This window comes from Monomorium pharaonis, chromosome 9, assembly GCF_013373865.1.
Source record: "Monomorium pharaonis isolate MP-MQ-018 chromosome 9, ASM1337386v2, whole genome shotgun sequence".
Lineage (NCBI taxonomy): Eukaryota > Metazoa > Arthropoda > Insecta > Hymenoptera > Formicidae > Monomorium > Monomorium pharaonis.
The window spans coordinates 3111004-3129888 of record NC_050475.1 but is presented as its reverse complement, the minus strand read 5'-3'; the positions used below and the strand labels follow the sequence as shown (position 1 = coordinate 3129888).

The 18885-nt window shown below is 40.7% G+C and overlaps 2 protein-coding genes across 2 annotated transcripts; both read left to right on the top strand.

Annotated features, from left to right (window-relative positions):
* Positions 1-656: 656 nt before the first annotated feature.
* LOC105836378 (SPARC) lies at positions 657-9354 on the top strand. Its single transcript, XM_012680367.3, has 6 exons — positions 657-814; positions 5398-5477; positions 5949-6173; positions 6545-6763; positions 7001-7351; positions 8158-9354. The coding sequence occupies exons 2-6, from the start codon at positions 5406-5408 to the stop codon at positions 8212-8214; spliced, it is 924 nt and encodes a 307-aa protein (XP_012535821.2). The 5' UTR covers positions 657-814; positions 5398-5405; the 3' UTR covers positions 8215-9354.
* Positions 9355-9932: 578 nt separating this feature from the next.
* Positions 9933-18566, top strand: LOC105838344 (histone H2A.V). The gene is made up of 5 exons (XM_036291623.1): positions 9933-10497; positions 10643-10720; positions 15185-15298; positions 16312-16441; positions 16690-18566. The coding sequence occupies exons 1-5, from the start codon at positions 10495-10497 to the stop codon at positions 16749-16751; spliced, it is 387 nt and encodes a 128-aa protein (XP_036147516.1). The 5' UTR covers positions 9933-10494; the 3' UTR covers positions 16752-18566.
* The last annotated feature ends 319 nt before the right edge of the window (positions 18567-18885 follow it).

Below are 18885 nucleotides of genomic sequence, written 5' to 3'. Positions count from 1 at the left end.
TAGAGTCACGTTTCCTTTATAATCGGTTTTGCCAAAACTGCTGAACGCTCTACGGATTCGTCGGCATTCGACGGCGAACAAGAGTAAAATTTTATACGACGAGGGTAACGTGAATGTAATCAAAACGTGTAGAATTTTTAATTTTCTATAAAACAATTTTTTGAATGCGAGCGAAGATAGAAGTAAAGATGATAGATTTTTTATTTTTTCTTATTTTTCTTTGTGATTGACATATTGGAGTCGCAATTAAAAATATGATGATTATCCTATTTTTTTACATTTTAATTAAAAATTTCATATTTTAATTTACCATAATACGATTTATGCAAATTTTTATTCGCAATTTAAGCGTAATTAGAACAAGTTATAAGAATGTTAATGATTCGATTGTTAATTTGCTTGTCGGACTGATACCACCCTTTATTAGATTGTTTTGTCCCGAATTTCTAACTGCGAGCAAAAGCAATTCTTCGAGGGTGTCAATGTTGAAATTCGTCGAGACGAATGAGAATTGTCCAAGATATCATCGAGACAATCGGTCGTGTGCATTGCGTAAGTAAGAATGTCACGGCGTACGCATACGCGTGCGACAGAAAGTTCAGATGGGGATGCAAGAAGAGAGAAAAACACTGGAGATGAGATCATCTCTCCTCTCCGGCCGCTCGATGCGGCGCGGCACCGCGTCGCGATGTGCTTCGCGTACGCAGTCGGTGCCGGTCCAGCGACTGATTTGGAGAGAGCAGTTCTTTTCTTGATCTTTCTTGCCGAGGAAGAGAACGGAGTGAACGGCACAAGTGTGGAAAGTCAACGCGAGGTAATATCGTCTTGTAATTTTTGCATTTCAATCACTTTTTGCCAAATCATTTATATAAATCGTTCTCGTTCTATATTAGTATCAGTAGTAGTATTTAATTATTTTTAATACAGAAGACTAATCTATTAGTAAAACATGAGATTGATTAACCATACAAAATATTTTGAAACGCAATTTTCTACATTGTGCTTTATAATGATTAATTTTACTAATTAGATAATTTAATAAAATAAACTATCAAACCTATTATATTTTAATATTAATATTAATAATAAATTTCTCGACATCTCTAATTTATACACGTAAATTATCTTTTTATTTTGTACAAAATTATTTTTAGATATTTGTTAATTGAAGGATAACATCGGAGGATATTATAAAACAAGCAGGTATCTGAACTGTAGTCGTTTGGATCGCAAAAAATAACTACTTTGACGCGCAGGGAAATAAATAGACTGCAGCTTAGGTAGTAGTCATAATTCAATCATGTGAAAGAATCTTTTCAACGGGAAGGGGAGGGGTGAATCTTTTCATGGATGGTTCTAGTGGTTCTCTCATTTTAACGAAATTCCTTTAACTTCCCAGGTAACACTAGTTTCCATTTTTCAAAGATTGTATCAGTCAATTTTTATTGTCAGATTGGAGGTATCTTCACAGCTCGAGTAAAATGAATTGAAGGGGACAAAAGTGATGAAGGTACTCCGAAAGAAATTACCGTGCGATAAAAGTGTCTCAACTTTAATCTCAATTAATGTTCACATACAGCGTTAACGTGAGTCACTTTCAGAACTGTATACGATGAACGTTTTATATCAGTAGGCGTACTTACAACCAACACTTATCTCTTGTCACGTATTTCTCGGAAATCATGTCCTTTCTGGGACGGAAATCCAACATCCTTTGTCTATTGAAACGACTATCGCTACGCGAATTAAGAAAAAAATTGTATTATCATTACACCTTGCAATCAATTAAAAATTTCCTTTGATTGACATTTAAAGTTTACGAGACCGATTATTAAACGTCACGAAGTTATGAATAAAATGAAATAAAACCTGACAAGCATATAAAAAAAGTAAGACCACAATTTTCTTGACGAAACTTAAAATAGAAATGATGCTCTGTACTTGCTATTTCCAGCAAGACCATTCGTTCGGCCTTTTCCCATATCGCGATGTTATGCCACATGATATCCCGGGAGTTCAAGACTAAAATCGATAAGCAAACGTTACAATAAATTTATACAAACGTTACGCAATTATGTATTATTTTTTATTATTTAATCCTCCGAAAAAAAACACCCGTACGTATCGCTCTTTGGAGCAACAGTAAAAAAGTAAAAATAAATGATAAAAATAGCTGTTATAGATCAAATCGTTTCTCTCTCTCTCTTTCTCTCTCTCTCTCTCTCTCTCTCTCTCTCTCTCTCTCTCTTTCTCTCTGTGTGTGCTTTGAATCTTTGATCAAGTTATATACAGCATCATATTATGTACAACGTAATTCTTGCTACAATTTCTTACAAGCCTGTTTTTCTGGAATTATTTTACGGAAAGGGATTTATACAAGCAATTTTCTATTAAGGGTTATACATACGCGTTCTATACATTTTATTATTCGTAATAATATCAAGTCGCGCATAAACTTCCGCTCGTCGGAGGGCAAATTGAACAAGATGAATAGAATCAACGCATTCAGCTCGAGAGTATCTCGTCAGCAAACTAGTTAACTTTTAATTCCGCGTTGGCGGAGTTGGCACATAAGATGGATAGGGAAGAAGCATTCCTGATGTTTTCTATTTTGCGAGGATAAGACGTTTTATGGGTATAATGACCAACTTAGACAGACAAAACGAAAATAACATTTTTATAAACATGATTCTCTCTCTTCTTTCTCTCTTTATTTTGTATTTTATATCAGTAAAACATTCTGTACCAAACATTTACTCATATTTCGCAAAGTTTTTTATCAATAAAAACGCGAATGTTTATTTTATATAACGCATACATGTTTGCTTTTTCTTTCAGGAAATAAAACCAAAAGCATTCTCATATTTGTCCATATTAATTTTAATTGACAAAATTCATTATTCTCCATTCGGTTATTTGCGCTTGCAGTTTGCTTTTCACCGCGCTTTGGAATAAATAATAAAAATTAATCGTACCTATATTACTTATATTACCTCTTTTTGCGTACTGTTAGATATTCATTTGCGTAGCATATTTAAACATAAATATGAACGAACATAGGCATGTAACAAAAGCAGCGATGTTGCGAAATCCATTATTGCGTGCGAAGTTAATAAATAATTGACAGATGCGACTTTTTTATTCGGAGCTACATTTTCGTTCCGTTCGTTCACTTGCAGAGGCGTTTCGCCCACATTTCGACGTGATCGCGCGATAAAAAAAGGGGCCGTGTATCGCGATTCCTACGCCGCGCTGAAGAGAACCAGCGGGGTTTCCGGAGAACCGCGCGACGCACCGCGGACGCGCATCGACACCAAGAGATGACCGACGGCATGTTCTCCATATGGAAATGACTCGAGACCTTAACCCGCTACACGGAAACCCTTACCCTCCTTCTCCCCTGTTCAGTCCGGCCATGCGATTACGTATTTATGGCGGCCGAAACGAAACGTTACGCAATTTTTTTGCGGAGTCGCGAATGCTCGATAAGATTAGTTGGTTTCCACAAATGTATTTACGCTGCGACCGATACAACTGACTCAATGGCCGATTTGGCAACAGGGACAACGTATTATTCTTTTAAAATTTAAATTCGTGTTTAATAAAATTCTTATGGTTTAATAAATGCATTGGTATACAAAGGTGTTATTTAAATCGGAGAATGCTTCTATTGTATATCTTTTTCACTGTATATTAATATTTTTTCTCTCTTGCTAAAATTTATTTTAAAAAATTGATATAAATGGAACCGCAGTTTAATGAAAAATAGATGCGTTCACGCGACGCACATGTGTACGAATCGATTTGTCTGGTTCTGATAATTCGCACCACATGATTCCCTTGTGTGAACTGAGAACGAAACAACAGCGCGCGTTGCCGCCTACAAATTCATGAGCCGAGTCGACTTAACGAACTGCGGACATCTCGAATCGTAAACGCGCGCAATCGGATGGAACACCCGACGGGCAAACCGAGTAATGTGTTTAACAGGAAACGTTCGTATTTTATTAGACACCTATCGCGGAGACATTTATGCTGCGACATGTGTAGACCGCGAGCTTGATACACGTCATCCGAGTCTATTCTCGCTCTTTTCTATTCTTTGAACAACAGCTTAATTGTATATTTGAATAAGATACAACTCAAGACTAATGTTTAGAATCCAAACAGCACAATATTTGAAATCCAGCTTGCAAGCTGGCATATTCTAATTAATCTAGTTTTAAAAGTCTTTTATAATTAATAACGTAACACGTGTGTATTCTAAACGTTAATATTTAGCCTAAAAGTAGTCCGGGTCGGATCTACGACGATTACACAATCGTCTAATCTGTAAGGCGAGCTCCGCACAAATTTCATCGCCGTTCAAATTTCACCGCTGACGAAGGCGACAACCGATCGCTGACGCTATGTAACGTGCACGCCGTCCTTCGTCGTTATTAAAGCGCAGCAACGAAGTCGCCGAGGCGTAGACCGATTGTATCATCCGCGAACAAGAGGGAAAGGAGAGGTGACAGGCGTTGTAGCGAAACAAGTGTTAAAATCGCGTGCCCGCGATTCGTCCGGATGTATCCAAAGCGACTTGATTTTCAAGTATCTGGGTTATCGCTTCGTTGCTCCTATTAAGGTCCCACGAGATTTATCTCGCGTTGACCCGCGCTCGTTCGTCGATCGGTGCGTGCGTGCGTGCGTGCGTGCGTGCGTGTGCGCATTACGTCGTCGATCTTTTATTTTTTAATGGTACGAGTGAGGGGAAATGTGTGATTCGTCTTTCACGCCGTCACTGGAAACGCGCGCGTGCGGCAATAAAACATTACGCGAGAAATGATGGCTGATTTATTTACACGGTCAGGCCCAGCTCGCACGCACCCGATTTAGCTCGGGGATATTAACCCCTTTCGGCGCACCAAGAGAAGGAGAGAGAGAGACAGAGACTTGGACCTGTTCCGAGAAAAATCTCGACTTTTCCGCACGCCGCGAGCTACAGAAATTTTTCCTCGGCAACTTTTTTTTCCCCAAGGGACGGAAATCAAATCGGCAAATAACGCTCTCGCGATTGGTAGTTCCAAGTTTCCAAAGTCCTTATTTCTCGGAGGAAAGCGCGATGGAAAATAGTTTATATCAAGTCCTCCTTCTCAAACGGTAGTATTCCTAATTTGATCATTACATGAGTGAAACTTCGCCGTGAGCGACTTGCTAGGATATGATGTATCCTCCAATGAACGGGTCGCAGTTTACGGGGCTCGTAAATTGTCAGTAACGAGAACGTGTCTCTGGTATAATAACTGCTCTCTAGATGCTATCAAACATCGTTAAGATTGAGACCATTCTGCTCTAGATTGATTATTTTAAGAGAGACGCGTCCCACATTGTACTCATCATATCGATTTGTTGCAGAGATCGCAATGTCGACGAAGCTGCAACTGCTGTTGGTCGCGCTGCTTCTGGCGGTCCTGATAGTGGACGTGTCCGCCCAGGTATTATTGTCTTTCAGTGACACACATCGTTACGTAATTTTCCCCATTTTATTAAAATTATTGGAACAAGAGAAATCTAAATTAAAGTATGACATTTAAACTTTTATCTTACGGTTTCTTCCTAAGTCTTTTTTTTTACGTATTTTGCAATTACACATTGTGTGTAAGTTATATAAAATATTATTTGTAGTGTAATATATAATATCGCAATATATAAAATTAAATATAAATGTAAAATTATAGAAAAAGAGATACGAATTTTTAAATTCGTTTTGTTTCGCGCAGTGTAATGGAAAAATTGTCAGTCTTGTCTATCTTTCGGAAAAGAAATAACAAACGCGAGAAGTACCAAAGACTTTCTTTATTGTTCTATTATCTCATTTCCTGCCGCTTGAAATATTATAAAGAAGAGAGAGAGAGAGAGAGAGAGAGAGCGAGTATTAATCGAAATTTATGCGAATCGATTTCCAGCGTAAACGGAAATATCGGCGTCGTACGACCACGACGGAGGCACCCGTGCAAGATGAGATCATGAACATGCTGGAGGCTGACGAAATAGCCGAGGAGGCGGCGACGGCGGAGGAGGCTGAGGTCACTCTTGAAAATGGCAGAAACGAGGCTGGATCGAAGCAGCAGCGTTTGCTCCAGGCGGACCCGTGCATGGACAAACATTGCGGCGCTGGTCGCGTTTGCAAGGTTCGTCGACGAGAAAGCTCTCTTTTATCGCGAGTCAAAGATAATTGCTTCTATACTGCCGCATACACACGCATACACGTACACACGTGTATACGTGTAGAAGGCGATTAGCAACGATATTTCACGTAAATTTATTAATGCACACAAAAATGGATAAGCAGCTTTCTGATATTCAAATTTTTAATTGTCTGTATCAAGATCCATATATTTCAATGTTTACTTGTTCATTGGGCTTTGTATTTTGCTCATATTTATTATTTTAATTATTAAGCTTGCAAAAGAAGTGCCAGACGTTTTAGTGCGTTTTGAAATCAAGAACTTTGACTTCCTTTAAGAGTAAAGAAAGAGAAATTGACTTTTTGCGATTTCAGAGCACGGAGGAGGGCACGGCTGAGTGCGTTTGCGTGGAGCTCTGTAACCAGGAGGTCGATCCGCGTCGCAAGGTCTGCACCAACTACAATGAGACCTTTGGCAGCGATTGCGAGGTCTACCAGGCACGTTGCTTCTGTGACACCGGTGACGCCAGGTGCAGAGGCCCCGACTATAAACATATCCACATCGAGTACTACGGCGAATGCCGACAGATGCCTGTAAGTATCGTTCCATATCCCACAAACGTGACGCAACACCGTATACAATTTTCATACATTAAAGCAACATTTTACCGTTTATTAACTGATCTATCTATCTCTTAACAATTTCCAATTAGGACATTAAAGTGACAAAATTATTTAATAAATAATCAAACACCAAAACACAATATTTTCAAAAAGTTCTCTTCCTTCACGTGATACATTTATATTAACGCAATTTTTGGAAACGGGCAGATGTGTAAGGAGGAGGACATGGCTGACTTTCCCAGGCGAATGCGCGACTGGCTGTTCAACATAATGCGCGATCTGGCAGACCGTCAGGAACTGCCGTCGCATTATCTGAAGATGCAACGCGAGGCTGAGACCAATCACACTTTGCGCTGGGCGAACGCAGCCATCTGGAAATGGTGCGACCTGGACGGCCACCCGCACGATCGAACGGTGTCGAGGCACGAGCTATTCCCGATCAGGGCGCCCTTGATGGCTCTCGAGCATTGCATCGCGCCCTTCCTCGACTCCTGCGACAGCAACGACGATCACAAGATCACGCTGCTCGAGTGGGGGAAGTGTCTGCAGCTCGACGAGGTATCTCTTTTCTTTTGTTGCGCATCTCGAGTTTTTTTTTGTTTTTTTTTTTTAAGAAAATGTAAAACAATATTAAAATCCTGCAGACGTTTTAATTTTCTTTTATTTCGAAGCAAAAATTTAGATTAGTTTTGTAGACGTGAACGTATGCGTTCTTCAAATTCTTTTTGTTAATATTTTAATATAAGTATCACAATCATTATATTATGTAATATTTAAATGTACACGTTAAAACCTCTTGAATACGATTTGGAATTTGTAAAATAAGAACTTTTTTGCGATTTATTTTATTTAGAATTGTGGCTAAATGTACGTGTGTAAAAAAATAAGCGGTAGAAGACGATTAATTATGCAGTAAGATAATTATTCAGTCTGGTACTTAAAATAGCAGTAGACTTATGACACGAGAGTACGCCAGCAATTTTTTACTCTGCGTGCTAATAATTTTTATGGTAATGCAACTTATATTTAGTTGCACAATTAGTCTTTTTCAAAAACATTGGTATTTATATAACGAACAATGCGAAGAAAATTCTTCTCGCGGGGAAAGAAATGGAGAAAATATCTTGCCATATGCAAGTGCAAAAGAATTCTTTAGACAGACTTCTAAGAATTCTGTGGCTAGGACATAAACTCTTTGTATTTGTAAACAGATCATCTTTTGATACAATCGTAAATGATAATATCAAGAATAGAAAGAAGTGGTCAAAGATCAAATTCCAAATCCGGCAAGACGCAATCGGACGCGTCCGCGTAAATTCGTTAAACCGTATAAACTACGTTAACGGTAACAACGATGATTTCAGGACGACATAGAGGACAAGTGTGACGAGCTGGCGGAGGCAAACCAGGAGCAATATTAGATAGGATCCGCGGCGGGCGATCTCCTCCTCCTCGGAGTTGGACAACAACAAGCGCGAGCGATGCGGCGTGCGCGAGAGCGAGACGGCGGGACGGTGGGACGCGAGGCGAGCACAATAGGGGGGTTCGGGAAAGGCCGTCGGGACGGAGGGTGTGAAGGGCGCAGGTGACGCGCAGAGGTAGGGTAGGGCAGAGTGCGACGGCTGGGTAAAAATGGCGGGAAAAATCCCCGCCAACGTGAGCGCACGGGCGCCTGCACGCAAGCGCTGACGCGCCGCGCGTCGACGAGTCGATACGGACGTGAGAGAGAAGTATCGTCGTTTCTGCCGATATACGCGCGCCGGCCAGCCAGCCCAGCCGACAACCGACAACCGACGACGAATCGAGCCCTCGACGCCTCAATAATACAGGCGTCGCCCCCGCCTGTCGTCGTCGTCGTCGTCGGTGCTCGGGATCTGCGGATCCGCGGCCCGACGAGAGAAAGAAAGAATTTGAATCTCGGCGTAATCGAACACCTTCGCTCTCGATACTTGGAATCGCATGATGCAATTAATTTGAATTTAAGCATCGAAGGTCGAACGCAACGCATGTAGATCCGAAAAATTCATCCACCCGGAAGGGAACTGCAGGAATACCAGAGAAACGCTTCGGCATCAATTGGACTTGATTTGAATTCGTATAAACGAAACTGTATTTCGATTACGCGCGAATAAATAAATAATATGGTGGAAATTACTCGCCCGGAGTTTCGTCTGAAAACGCGCCCGTACAATCGCGAAGCTAAAAATAAACGCAGACAGGGTAGATTTTATCGACGAACGCGCAGATTCGAAATATTTGAATAGCGTCACACGGGAATGGGTATTTACTTCCCCGCTCGCCATTTTGCGATCGTTCCGCCGCCCGCAAATCCGCGAACCGTTCTAAATTATTTTTTATAGAATGGAATATTATTATGAAAATTCTTCCGAGAAAGGATATTGTTGTATTACGACAGAAGGTTTAGGATATTTTATGACCGATTCGATCGCGCCCGTCGTAGCATAATTTCAAAGTATAACCCCGTAGCGCACAATTTTCTATATGCGACTCTTTTGTATGAAATCACTGCCTTTTTCCAACAATAAAGAGAAATAACAATGTTCGAGTTTCTTTTTGGCGCCCTACGATATATATCAATATCATATATCCTTCCACGCAACTCTCGAGGTTGTAAATACATCATTTTCTCTCTTCCTATTGTTACTGGATGTATATTCATTCGAATTTAATTGAACGTATTACAAAACATTTTATAGCAGACTATTATTTCACATCCACATCCTCATTAATCCTCTCGAAACGTTGAAATGCGTGTTTTCAATTAACGAGAATTGATTCTATATTAGTGTACGTTATTACATAATAATCTTATTATCGATAACACTTCACTAATATCGTTTTACGAACATATACGCGAACGATTGAACGATTGTTGTTGTTAATAACACAATGTTATGCGATACTATTGGTCGTGCGATGAACAAATTATTTATGATGTAATTCTATCTGATACACATCTGTGTTTATAATTCACGCAGTAATACATGAAACATATATGAAACATATGCATTTAATTTTTTCTGCATATGTGGAAAAAACCGAATTGTTTTGTACTCTGTCGCGTAAAAAGCGAGAGAAAAAAAAACGTACCGCTGAGAACGGGAAAAATCGACAGGTAAATTATAACGTATACCATATGGCAAGACGCAGTGATATTCGTTACACAACTTATCATTGTAATATTTCATAAGATGGTAGATGGTCATCGTTAAGTATATGACTGGGGTATTTATTGGGTATTTTTTCTACCGCGAGATACGCGCGGAAGAACGACGATAGGCAAACGCGCCGTTGTTCTCTCGCGTCAGTTGGCTTCATTTTTATTCATACGCGGTGTGCCCATCCGTCGTGTCGGCTCGTCGACGGAACGTACGACGTGCGTAGTGCAGGCGACGACGAGAGAGAGTCGTTGGCGCATACGCGCGGTGCGCGACGCAGCACGGGCACACGGCACAGCCGTTTATCGCTCGACCGATAGGTTGGCGAGTGGACCGGCAGGCGGCGCGGCGCTCGCCGGCTGCTGCGGCCCCATTGGCCGGCGCGCGGTCACGTGGCACGACCGCGGGACGCGCCCGCAGCGCCAAGCGCATTTGGCGGGCTCGTCGCGTTTAGACGGCGTCGTTCGTGGCTGCTCGTAAGTCTCTCGTGCTGTGCGAAGTGCCGAATATCTACGTCGCGCAATGGTGAGTATCCGCGAGTTTTTGACGCGCACGGCGGCCATCCGCGGCCGCCGCCGGCGCCCCCGCGCGCCGCGGACCCCCCGCCGTCCGCTGGCGAAGTTTCGCGGCTGGATCTCGTGAATTAACCGTGATTTTCGTGTCCGAACAGGCTGGCGGTAAGGCGGGCAAGGACTCTGGCAAGGCAAAGGCGAAGGCGGTCTCGCGTTCGGCAAGGGCCGGCCTGCAGGTGAGTCGTCGAGCATGCAAGCTCGTACACAGCACAGTCGTACGTCGGCGAGGATCGATTGGTGAACGCCAGCACGCGTGTGTTCCCGGCGGCACGTCGCCCCGGACCTCGTCCTCCGCTCGCGCTCTCTCTCTTTCTTTCTCTCTCTCTCCCCCGCGGCGCCTTGCAGGTTAAATCATCATGGTTGGCGCGAAAAGCCCGGCCACCGCGGCCGGCCGTAGCGGCTCTCGTTGGCACGTCGTACGTACGCGTCGCGGTGCCACGTTTCTCGCTCTATCCACGCCGTACCGAACCTTCGAGAAACCGCCATGGGGAACGGTTCGGTTTTCGAATCGCGTCGCGTCGCGCGTACGGTCCGCTTCCGCGGTTTTCAAACGCGGCGAGCGAGACCGGGCGGGGCAGAGCGGAGGGTCGCCCGCCCTCTTCCCGCTCCCCCGGGGAAGCGTTTCGGCGCGATTGTTCGGACCCGCGGCGACCCCGGTGACCAGCTGTAAATCGAGAATCAATTTTTGCCGCGAATCACCGCGGCGATCGCGCCAACCCGGCTCCTCGTGTCTGCCCTGCCGGGCGAGCACGCCCGACCGACGACGCGGGCAGCCGCGAAGGCGTCGTTTCCGTTCGCCGCCGTTTCTTGTTTCCCGTCCCCCGTGCGATTGTCATCGGCACGGATCCTCGGCGCCCGGCTCGTTTTCGCCGCTTATTTACATTCGTCGCTGTCGGCGTCGCGGTTACTCGGCGATTTAATTCCCGTTGCGTTCCGCATCTCGGCGTCCGAATGAGATCGCCGGTCGAACCGCGCGCGAGAATTGCAAGTTCGAATCGCTATTTCGTCGTTTTGTTCGTCGAATCCCGCGACGGATATCTCCTCGGTATCGTTCGTTGAATCGACTCTCGACGCAGAGCGGCACGGCGAGGAGTTATTTTGGAGGGAGATTATATCGGAGGAAATTTCGTCCGCCTACGATCGCGCGTGGAATGCTGCAATTTTCGCTAATGCAAATTGACTATTCGCGTAACAAAATTCCGTCGAGTACAAAACCGACGTTGCGTAACACGAGACGGAAATAAACGTATTTACCGAGAAAATACTCGGTTTTTTTTTAATTAATGGAAACTGATCTCCGCTTGTTGGAATTTAAATAAACTGTATTCGGGTCGGTTTGCTGTTACCGTAAAATCGTCCACGCCGTGAAACAATTCGATATTTAAACGGTGTTCTACCAAAATTGAAATAAATTTTTTAATTTCGAGCTTAGAACTGCTCTCGTTCTTGATATTCCGTTTAACTTGAGTCAAGGTGCTTCGAGTGTCGTGGCAAAGTGACACGGACGTCCTCTCGTCGAGAGGAAGAAAATTCGTGAAATACAGAGGAAGTACGCGAGTTAAAAGCCGGCGTCGCTTATCGCTATTTATTAAAAAAAGTTTATTTTCGATACGTTATCGACGTGTCGCGTTTACAGTTTTCGTTATCGCGATTAGGATTCTTAAATGTGAGCATCAAGACGTTGACATGCGTCGTGCCGACGAGCGAAATCCATATCCGCGTTCTCTAACGTCGGATACGATCGAGCCTCCTTTGTTTACAAGGATCGCGAACGGAACGAGGTAGCGGGCTCCGATAATTTCATCGCCAATAACACTCGGCAAATAAGATTACTCTTCCCTCCCTTCTCTCTTTCTCTCTCTCTCTCTTTCTCTCTCGTACGTCGCGCATTCCGGAAAGGGAAAGAGATTACACCGCCGGTCTCCAGGACGACGCTTCTCTCGCCAGCAACATCGAATCAATTGCACCTTCTGCCGTGCGTTACTCCCAAGTGCGCACAGATCGCGCAAAAATTAAAACTAGTGTTCAACAAGTCTTGCGATCGATACATTCCCGGATTATTTGTCGCGATTCCCGTCGAATCTCGCGGCGCGTTTGGTCGACGACTGGTGGACCATCTGATTCTTTAAATCCGTCGAGGGTGCGGTTTGAATTTTTTTTTTCCCCTCTCTGACAGCCTTGACGTGACGCCACGCAAATTTTCGTTGTTACAAGTGCGCACCCGTCTTCTCCTAGCTCCGGAAACGCGGCGTGTTTTTCGACGCGTCGATCGTAAGCCCGGGTATCAACGGTGACAAAATTGTTGTGCAACAATATCGACCGCGCTTCGGAGGGTGAGGAAGGAGGAGAGAGAGGAGCCAGTCGCACTTACGCGATCGGCGTGGGAGAGAATTTTCGAGTGAGACTTTTAGAGCAACGGATAAAGAGAGGCTCTAGAATAAGGTTCTCAAACCTTCGCGTCTCGGGGCGTCGGATGATGAAACTTCGTGCCAAAAGCTGGAGAGGCGATGGCAGAGCGAGACAGAGAGAGAAAGAGAGGGAGAGGAGAGAGAGAGAGAGTGAGAGAGACACGGAGAGAAGGAACGAGCCAAATCGTAACCCGCTCGATATTCGTAGCGTGAGAACGGGATGAGGTCCGATATTCGCGCGGATTCCGCGAACCAAGAGCCGAGAGAAGAGCGGGAATTTTCCTCTCTCCCTCTCTCTCTATCTTTCTCCTTAGCGGAGAAGGAAAGAATAACGTTCCCGGCGGAACGACGCGGGATACCGAAATGACGGGGCGGAATGCGACATTTTCTCCGAGAGCGGACGGACGCGGACTTTCGACGAGGACGCGGACGGTTCGTCCTGGGCTCGCGTTGCAGAACGTACCGCGGAAATCCGTGCCCGTCACAGCTTATCGCTCGATATTCAGCCTCGGGAGAGCCGAGAGAGAGAGAGAGACAGACTACCGACGCCGTGACCGTCAATGACGGCCGGATGTCGCGCGGACGGATAGTAGACGCGAACCCGACCCCGTCCGGAAAACGTTCGGCCATTATCGACGTTCAAGTTCCGGCAGAAGTCACTAGACGTCCTCAGTAGCGGATCGCACCGGGCGCAAGGAGAAATTTCGAAAAAAAATTACTTGCGGTTATCGGCACGCGATAGATTATATATTTATATTTAAGTCTCACTTTCTCAGATGTTGATTTCTCGTGTCAAAATAAAATATGTAAAATAAGGTGTATGTTACCGACTGTCATCGCATAAAATTCTATCGTCACTCGCTCGTTCTTATGGCTGATGGCAATTTTATCTGTGTCGTAAATTTTAAAATACATGATCCTCAAATGAGATAAATTTTTAGCAGGATGAGAAATTATATGTAATTCCGAGAGGCTGCCGTGTTTGTAATGTACTATTTTTGAATATTTCGGAAGTTATTTGTTACTTTGATTATTTCTTTATTAATGTTAATTAAAAAAAATTAATTTCGTGGATTCCTTGCGTACTCTTGGTATAAACCGCTCCTGAAACGCAGCGAATCCATCGAGAATATTGCTGGCGTTATGAGCGCGCTACGTTCAGATCGACACTGGTTATTTACGTAGTTTTATCCATCTTTGTTTGTTAAGTATATATAGGGTATTTCTCAATACGTGACGAGAGAACGATTATCTGCTTTAGGGACCACTTGAAATTATTATTATTATTAACTCCAACGCATTTCTAAATATGGTTTATATCGCAAATTGCTCGTACTCTATCTCTATCTCTGGCGCAAATCTGCAAACGAGACGCAGCAAATTCAAAACTACAGACGACATACGAAATTAATGAGATTCACATAAATTTAATTTTCCAGTTATTTTTACTTTGAATACTTTTTATCCAGAATGTTTTATTTAATGTTTTTTACATATTTATTTGTTTCTATCAGACTTATCGTTTGTCTGACACCTATAAACGATAGATTTACGTATTCTGCTATTTCACTAGTTTTATATTTTACAGAGAAAACGTGTACTCTTCATGAACATATTTTTTTCATGTCTTAATAAAGCTATATCCTTTTCCTTATTCTTGCAAAATTTGGTAATAATGTTTACCAATATTTCGGTATAAATACAAGTCTATAAATACAAAGTGCGAATTAAAAAATAAACTTCTAAAAGTACAAATTCAAGTTTGAATTTCTTAAATATTTCCTTTCCTCGTTTCTCAACACTCGGGGGATATCGTCTCCGATAATAATAACAAGCAGCAAAATGAAAATTTGCGGTACGACTTAGTACGAGTTATCGACAATTCGGTGTCGTTTGTCCGAAGCCACATGTATTTCATGAATTATTGACAACGTCTGGGAAACGCCAGTAATGATGTTTACTAGATTTTACCATAACTACGTAGTCGTCGAGCAGTCGTTCCCTTTTTGCTCTGAACCTAAAGTCCAACGCGCGGGACCGAGCTTTTTATATCACTACACACGTATTACATACATTTCTGCGCGTAACAGTGACGTCAGTCTTTCAACGCGTAGGGAACGTATACCGGGTGTCGAGCTGCGCGAGGCTGCCAGCAGCACCCTCGTCACCCTCATTAAATCGCGTTTCGGATAGCGTGGATAAGCACGGGCTAATGCGACCGATTCATTGCAGTTCCCGGTAGGCAGAATTCACAGGCATTTGAAAAACAGAACCACGAGTCATGGTCGAGTAGGCGCTACTGCGGCGGTATACAGCGCGGCCATTTTGGAATACCTTACGGCCGAGGTAAGTGAACATATGTATGTGTGTGTGAATATGTGTGTGTGTGTGTGTGTGTGTGTGTGTGTGTGTGTGTGTGTGTGTGTGTGTGTGTGTGTGTGTGTGTGTGAGAGAGAGAGAGAGAATATGCGAGAGATTGTAACTGATATTGTAATCGAGACCGAAACTGAGACTCCATTAAGTTCTGAGTAATATTCGCAAGACCGAAAGTTTCATACAATGTACAACAAAATTTGACAATTGTCAGAATTAAAACGAAAAAGTATATTGACATAGATAGGAATAACTTGAGATATTAACAAAAGAAGATAGAAATGCGTGGAGAAAACGAACATTAAATATTACAAATGATAACGATGAAATAAACGAGGTCACTTGTAAACATGGGATCGAAGTTAATTTAGGGAAATAATGTATTCAAATCGCAATATTGTTTTCATCGTTAATACTTTATGCGTTTGCATAAATCATGAATTACAGTTTTGAATCAAAGAATCATCATATTTAGAAACGATATAATTTAATATAAATTTAATTAAATTGGAATTTTCTTATACACTAGTGTACTTGCCTGTAATATGATTAGTTAAATGATAAGATATTAACATTGAATATTATGTTTGCGCCAATGTAATCCAAGAAAAGGAAGACAGAAAAAGAGTATGCGAGTATCGAATAGATTAATGGAGACTAAGCTAGAAAGAGAGAATAAAATATATGTGGATAATAAAACCGTCATAAAATCGACGTTATAAATATGTCATAGTAGTCTCTGAAAACGTGGTTCTTTTCCGTTTTTATTTTAGAGTTGATTACATTTCAAATTTATTAAATATTAAATAATTAAATATTTAATATCGACATTATATTAAAATTAAAATTATCATGTATCATAAAATTCATTTTGATTACTTTTTTATTTATTATTTCCGTTGCTTGTGTTATTGTGAAATCATTATCAGTGTATTTTTTTGTTCGAAATAATATATTAAACAATTGTATTTTCTTTTTTTTCTCAGGTACTGGAGTTGGCGGGAAACGCATCGAAAGATCTGAAAGTCAAACGTATTACACCTAGACATTTGCAGCTCGCAATACGTGGTGATGAAGAATTAGATAGTCTTATCAAGGCCACTATTGCAGGAGGAGGTATGTTTTGTCTCATAATTTTTTTGTAATGCGATTTATATAACTAGTTTTTAATATTTATCCGTTCTAAACAGTATATATTTTAAAAAATTATCAATATTTTTATCGTGGTATATTTTGTATGTAGCAGTACATTCAGAGAGACTTTTTATAAATAATGTATCACGAATGGTATTTTCTTTTTGTTTGAGTTATGTCAACAAGTGTACGAAAAAGAAATTTATATGTATGTTATTGTACAATTGCAGGTGTTATTCCACATATCCATAAATCTCTTATTGGCAAGAAGGGTTCGCAGAAGCCAGCATAATTTAGCGATATTAATTGACATTGAACATTTCAAGATTCGTGGGCGGAGGAAAGAGTTGGTCCAGTGCTTGTTAACAAAGTGTACCTAGGTTACTAAATCGATGGCGACTGGCGTGATATATATATAGATATATATATATATATATATATATAGATATATAAATAAAAAAACAGTATATTGAGATATAATTTAATATAGATAAAAAAATGAGAGTTAAAGAAGACAAATGTTCATTGACAATTGACAAACGGACAAGACAGGGAGAGAGAAAGGATTTTTTGTGTGTTGCGAGCGATGCGTTGTAGCATGGCTCGAGATGATGGCAGTCTTTGGTACAGTTTGCAATTTTTGAACATTACGGAAACATCAGATGTGTGAAAGCCTTTAATTACTATGTTAAATTATTTACGATTGTGAACGAAGTTCAGTGACTTTAAACCGCCATCGTTAATTTTTTTTTCTCATTTTTGCCTTTGAATTGTGTCATGTGGCACTGAAGGCAGATTTAATTCTTTTGCTCTCAAATAACGTATCATAATGTTGTACAATATGGCTTCAGTTCATCATTTCGAATTTTATTACACTTTACATTTATTACACATACGTTTATGGTAATGAAATTCTAATATATAGAATATAATAAACAGTAAAGATTTTCTAATCTTTGGATTTATCAAAAAGAGAAGAGAAAAAATGGCAGACATTTTTACTTCCGATATACTTTCCGATTTAAATAACTTGGCTAAATTCTTAAAAATTGATAGTTTTTTTTTTGATTTATTAGATATTATAAATTATCTCTTGTTACAAATTTAATTTATCAGTTTACAAGTTTCTTGCGCTTTCCTCCTGTCAGAATCAGAATGATGACTCCTCTTAACGAGTTCTGATGATACCAACGATTCTAGAGTTTGAAAGTTTAACTATGTGACTCGATTGTACATAAAGTTTTTATTCACAATACAGAAAACTCTTGTAACATATATATTGAATATTCAGTTTTGTGAGTTTCTGAAATTAAACAAACTTTTTATCTCAGAAATCGGATTGTGAAATGTTCAGTAAGTTCAGTTTCATTATTAATTTAAATTTTCTGTATTTTGCAATCTTAATGATAGCGAAGACTGACTTCGTTTCTTGTAAAGTAATTTGAAATAGATATAGAAACGATTCGGGGTAGTTGCACTTCTATAATAACGTGCAAATTTTTATTTCTACTCTAAACTCTTTCTCTTTTATTTTAAAGTTTGTCATTTCGTTATTTCTATGATTTAGCATAATTTTTATTGTACCTACACAGTTTTGCACCATATGTAAAACGTTCTTTTTCATAATAAAGATAAATTTTATTAAACTTTGTATGCTAATTAGAAAGTTTTTGATTAGAAAGAGATTTATATTTTATTCTTTAGGAAGACGAGAAAAATTATAAACTATAAATTTTTATTTCTATAAATATAATTACATATTTCATATATTATAAAAAAATGAATTAAGCCTTAGATTTCATTGAAAGATAAAAAATTGCATGCTTATTGTTGCCATTTATATACTTATTTCAAAATAAAAAGATAAGTCTAAGTAGACGATTTTCCTGTAGAATGTTTATATATTTATAAATAAGTTTTATAAATAAGTTTTGAATCTACTTGTTCGCCCATAATAGATACCGCTGAATATTGATATCGATATACAAATATCGCTGTACTTATGATTACGTACTTGTGTTTCGAGACTTCGAGCGTAATCGAATTAATCGCAAGTCGGATAGTAATTATATTTATATATTTGTATAAATAAAATATTTACGCAAAATTATTTTATTAAAACTGATTATATAGATATCTAGCAAATGGTGAAACGAATTTTGTTTAAAGATTATAACTCGAGATATATATGTATAGAGAGGTATAAAACTTAATTTATGTTCGATTACTGATTGTATGTTTATCAGTTTCATTATAATTTGATTAATTTTTAGTTGATGGCAGACGGTCGTATGTTTGAGAATTTACAAGTACAGGAACATTCGCAGCTTCGGTACCTCGACGATGCTAGCCAAAAACTTGCACGCGTCCGTGCGGTGGCGCCCTCTCGCGAGGTCGGCGTGAGGTTACTGCGGTCCCTGCCGGCG